This window comes from Myotis brandtii, unplaced genomic scaffold, assembly GCF_000412655.1.
Source record: "Myotis brandtii unplaced genomic scaffold, ASM41265v1 scaffold215, whole genome shotgun sequence".
NCBI classification, from domain to species: Eukaryota; Metazoa; Chordata; class Mammalia; order Chiroptera; family Vespertilionidae; genus Myotis; species Myotis brandtii.
In genome coordinates this window covers 2707444-2713128 of record NW_005358043.1, presented here as the reverse complement: position 1 = coordinate 2713128, position 5685 = coordinate 2707444, and the positions used below count along the sequence as shown (strand labels likewise).

At 38.7% G+C, this 5685-nt stretch overlaps 1 protein-coding gene across 1 annotated transcript in view; it reads right to left on the bottom strand.

Moving 5' to 3' along the window:
• The window catches only part of LOC102256196 (chromosome unknown open reading frame, human C10orf67), a 104929-nt gene that overhangs the window by 50282 nt on the left and 48962 nt on the right, over window positions 1-5685 (bottom strand). The window contains exon 8 of the mRNA XM_014539383.1: window positions 3195-3260. Coding sequence (XP_014394869.1) covers window positions 3195-3260 — 66 coding nt within the window. The remainder of the gene's footprint in view (window positions 1-3194; window positions 3261-5685) is intronic.

The following is a 5685-nucleotide window of genomic DNA, read 5'->3' as shown; positions in this document are numbered from 1 at the left end:
TCGACTCCCACAAAGGGTGGCCAGACTGTGGCTTAGGCCCACTCCCCAAGGGAGCAGGGAGCAGGTAGTAGGACATCCCCTAGGGCTCCCAGTATGTGATAGGGGGCAAGCTGGGCTGAGGGAACCCCCTCCCCAGTGCACAAATTTTTGTGCACCGGGCCCCTAGTCTACACCAATAAAAGACAAACATGCAAATTGACCATACCTTTGCTATGCCTTAAGCCACGCCCACCAGCCAATCAGAGCTACTATATGCAAATTAACAACTGTTGATACCACAAAAGAATTTAGTGAAATGTATTTTGTTTCTGAATATGAGAAAAACAGATCCCAATATGATTAAAGAAAAAAATTAAATGTCTAATGCTAAAGGGAAAACGAATAGTTCACAATAAACAGGTACAAAGACAAAAAATTAAAAATAGAACTACCATGTGACCCAGAAATTCCATTTCTGGGTATTTATCTAAAGGAATAAAAAAGCACTAACTTGAAAAGGTATGTGCACTACCATGTTCACTGAAGTATTAGTTACAATAGCCAAGATATAAGTAAGCTAAGTGTCCATCAATAGACAAATGGATAAAGATGATATGGTATATATATAATGGAATATTACTCAGCCATAAAAAAGAATGAACTCTTGCCATTTGTGACAACATGGATGAAATTTAAGGCCATTATGCCAAGTGAAATAAATCAGACAGAAAAAAAATCGCATATTATCTTATTTATAGTAAAATCTGAAAAGAAAACCAAAACCCCACACTTCATAGCCCAGCAGGCATGGCACAGTGGTTGAGTGTCTGCCTATGAGCCAGGAGGTCACAGTTCAATTACCTGTCAGGCTTGATCCCCGATGGGGAGCCTGCAAGAGGCAGCCAATCAATGATTCTCTCTCACCATTGATATTTCTATCTCCCCTGTCCCTTCCTCTCTGAAATCAATAAATATATTTAAAAAAACACATAAATGACCTCATAACCTCATAGATACAAGGAGCAGATTGGTGGTTGCCAGAGGCAAGGAATGGAGGGGCGAAATGGTGAGGGTGGTCAACAGGTACAAACTTCCAGTTATAAAACAAATGAAGTCCTGGGGATGTGAGGTTCAGCATGGTGATTATAGTTAACGACACTGTATTATATATTTAAAGTTGCTAAGAGAATAAATCTTAAAAGTTCTCATCATGAAACGAAGTTTATAACTGTATGGCGAATGATGTTAACGAAACTCATCCTGGTAATATTTTGCAATATATACATATATTGAATCATTTCGTTGTACACTTAAAATACAATGTTATATGACAATTATATTTAAAAGTAAAAGAATGCCACTAAGCGTAGGCATCTTAGGAAAATATATCATTTTTTCATATGCTTCCCTTAAAGCCAATCTAAGGATACAATTGCTCCATATTTTATTGCTTACCTATACTTTTTACTACCAGCTCTATGACGTTTAAAACGAGGCTTTAACTAGGCCAGAAAATAAACTGTATAGGCAAGCATGGAACAAAAACCCTTCAGTGAGAATGTTTTTTAAGTTTTACAAACTGACTCTGGTCCCTCTACCTTCTCCCACTCCTCCATCTGGGCGCAATCACAAACCTTCATTTCTGGAAAAAAGCACTCTGGCAAGAAACAAAGGAAGCCCAAGTAGCCACAAAGCCAGCCTCCCTCCCGGTGAATAACAGAATGCGTGGTGGGGGGCGAAGGGTGCCAAACAGTGACCTTGCTGGGCCCAACGGTATGCCATGGAAAGCTTGGTTGTAAGAGGAACCTTAAGCTTACTGCCTCCACTGAAAACATGGACCCCAAACTAGTTTTGAGGGGCTGAGGCTCTTATGCTGTTGTGGGGTTTGTGATAAAAGATCTTGCTGCTTGGCAACAAGCGGGTGCTCAACAAACTTCTAAACAACGAAATAAAAGGTGATTGGTTCCCCCGGGGGCAACAGAATAGCACCGGTTAACCACATACAGTTCAAATAAAGAGGAAAAGTGATTCAAAAACTATGGGGACTGTTCTTAATACAGGCACAAACTTCCTGATTGAGTAGTTTAATTTCTTGTCTAACATTGCTAACAAACGGGCAATATAACCTTTGCTTCCCACTCTATAATAGCACTTTCCATTTCAATGACAACATTTAGTTGTTTTCAGAAGCAACTCCTGGACTTTGGAAAGAAGAGGTGGGGTGGGGCAGAAGAGATTCACCAAGTATATGCAAATAATTAAGCCACTTTTTATATGCAGGTATTTAAAGGTAAAGAGTTCAAAATAACATATTTGTTAATACATGGTTTCTGTGACTAGCTAACCATCATTTTTTTTTCCTTTGCCTGCATTCACAAGTTGGTTTCATAGAAGGCTGTATTGTAGTCCGGGAGCATTGTTTTGCATTAATTTCTATGACAAGGAACCCAAAACACATGGTGCCGAGAGTAACAAAACAGAGTTAGGAAAACAGTCATGACTTGGCACAAAGTGTGACAAGCTGTAAAAAGAGGCATGTTTCAATATCTGAAGTGGTGTGGATTTCCTATGAACAACCTTTTCTCTTCTAAACAGTATCATATTCTTTTCAGGCACATTTAGAACGCAAGTCAAGCTGTGTTTTATTTTTGATTATAATAAACACAGTCAGTTTACTGTAACAAAGACATACTAGTGGTGATCAGTTGAAAGCCAAAGTACAACCCCATAAGCTGGGTGGGGGGTAGAATGGGGGAACCCGGGGGTGGGTAGTCAACTGATAAAATAAAAGACCAGCCGTCTGGAAAGTTCTCTTAAAAGGACATAAAAAGGCAGTGTTTTCTTATGAAACTAACACAGAATGCCAAAATATCTAACTTGGCTCTTTTTTTGTCACTTAGGGCAATTTGTAACTAAAAATAGAAAATCCTTCAAAATACTGGGCTCTCCATAATAAAATTTAAAAATTTCATACACTACTTTAAATTATAATACTATTTCTTATGTAAAACTCTTCTACATAGTAAGTATATTTGTTATAATACTTCTCAAATGATCATTTTAAAATGTTTATAATTATGCATGCACTTAGATTATTGATAAAGGCAAAACGAATAGTTCACAATAAACAGGTACAAAGACAGTTTATAAAACTCTCATGATTAAATTAAATTCCTGAATTCAAATTTATTAGGAAATAATGTAAATCACCTTACCATTTCTTGAACTAACACTTTTTCAGCATTAAGTTCAGCCTTTAATTTATCTCTACCGTCAGTTAACTGAAAGAGAAGAACATTACATTTTGATTATAAAAACAGACCACAAAAGAATTTAGTGAAATATATTTTGTTTCTGAATATGAGAAAAACAGATTCCAATATGATTAAAGAAAAAAATTAAATGTCTAATGCTAAGTGAAATAAGCCAATCATAGAAAGACAAATACCATATGATTTCACTTATATGTGGAATCTAATGAACAAAATAAACTAACAAATAAAATAGAAACAGATTCATAGCTGTCAGAGAGAAGAGGGTAGGAGGTCTAGGTGAGAAAGGTGAAGGAATTAAGAAAAAAACATACAACCTCATAGACAAATAACAGTATGATGATGACCAGAGGCACCCTCTCCAATCTGGGACCACTCAGGGGATGTCCGGCTGCTGATTTAGGCCAGATCAGTGCAGGTTTGAGGCTAAACCAGCAGTTGGACATTCCTCTTGCAATCCGGGACTGCTGGCTCCTAACCGCTCACCTGCCTGCCTGCCTGATCACCCCTAACCACTCTGCCTGCCAGCCTGATGCCCCTAACTGGTACATGACTTGGGATGGTGAACACACAACACAATATACATGATGTATTATAGAACTGTACACCTGAAAGCTATATAATTTTATTAACCAATATAACCCCCAAAAATTCAATAAAAAAGTAAATGCCTACAGATTACAATGTACTAATAACATATTACTCTCCCCTGCCGGCCTGATTGCCCCTAACTACCTCTGCTTCAGCCCCACCACTATGGCTGTGTCCAGAAGGACATCTGGAAGGTGGTCTGGACAATGTCCGGTCTAATTAGCATATTACCCTTTTATTAGTATAGATACTTTTATCATATAAGAAAGCAAAATATACACAGAAATTTTCAATTTACTTACAACCTTCTTCATCTCCAAAAATGTGATGTCAATACATAATAAAGCAAGTCTTAATTAGTCAAAAAGAGTGATTTACTCTTTCTATAACCCACTTCTTATTTTAGGTTTTTGTGAGATATATATATTAGAGGCCCGATGCACAAAATTCATGCAAGAGTAGGCCTTCCTTCCCCCAGCAGCCAGCACCCAGGACCCGGGCTTCCCTCACAGCCCTGGCTTCATCTGGAAGGTCGTCTGGAAGGACATTCAGAAGGACATATGGTCTAATTACCATATTATGCTATATATATATATATATCCACATTTCATACCAATTAAAAACAGCCAGTGTGGCTCAGTGGTTGAGTGTCAACCTATGAACCAGGAGGTCACGGTTCGATTACCGGTCCAAGCACATGCCCGGGTTGTGGGTTTGATCCCCAGTGTGGGGCATGCAGAAGGCAGCCAATCAATGATTCTCTCTCATCATTGATGCTTCTATCTCTCTCTCCTTCTCCATTCCTCTCTGAAATCAATCAAAATATATTTAAAAACAAAAAAGAAAGAGAGCAAGAAACATTGATGTGAGAGAGACACATAAATTCGTTGCCTCCCGCATGAGCCTGGACCGAGCCTGGGATCGAACCTGAAACCCTTCAGTGTGCAGGCTGACCACTGGTTTTGATATCCGTTCAAGTCAATTAATTCATATATTCACTAATTTAATAAACATGTAGGGGACACCCTTTAGATGCCTAACATTTTGTTTGGCTATGGAAGTATAAAAATGAGCTAGAGCAGATCCCTTTCCCTGCAGTAGCCAGTATGGTAGGAGAGTAATGTGAAATCACTATAGAACATAAAGACAAATGTTACATCAAATCTTCAGGTAGTCGAAAAGCATAAAAATCCACATAACACAGCAACCGTAATTATAATAAGGTCTGTTATTCCAGGTTTTAACTTTACAAGAGTAGTACCATCGACAAGGGTCTTGAAGAAGATGCAGAAATTCAACAAGCTGGAGAAGGAGGAAGGTGGAGGAAACAGCCAACAAAACAGCAGTGTAGACAGAGGGAAGCATCGAGTAAGGGAGGAATTGGGAAACCTTTGGTGTCATATGACTTAGGTGCTTACACAGAGGAATGGCAGGAAATGAAGGCAGAAGGAGATTCAGGGTGATGTTATGAGGGGCCTTGCTCGCCACAGTTAGGAGGGGAAGGCAGAATGATGTAATGAATAGTAGTTGGTTCAAGTCAAAGCTCTGCTTCTTACTTCTGTGTGAGTAAGTTAATTCTCCACTTTAAGCTTTAATTGTCTCATATAATAAAGAGTTATTGTGGGAGGAATTAGAGATAGCAAATATGAAAGTGCTTAGTTGTTGCTGATATTAAAAATCACTCAGTACATTTTAGGGTAGGCTGATTTTATACTGAAGGCGATAGGAAACCATTGAAGGTTTTAGCACATTAGATTAGGGTACTGGATAACTATGGCAGTAGAGAATGACCCTAGTCAAATTGACCCCTCTTTCTTCTTCCCTCCCTCCCCCCCCCCCTCCC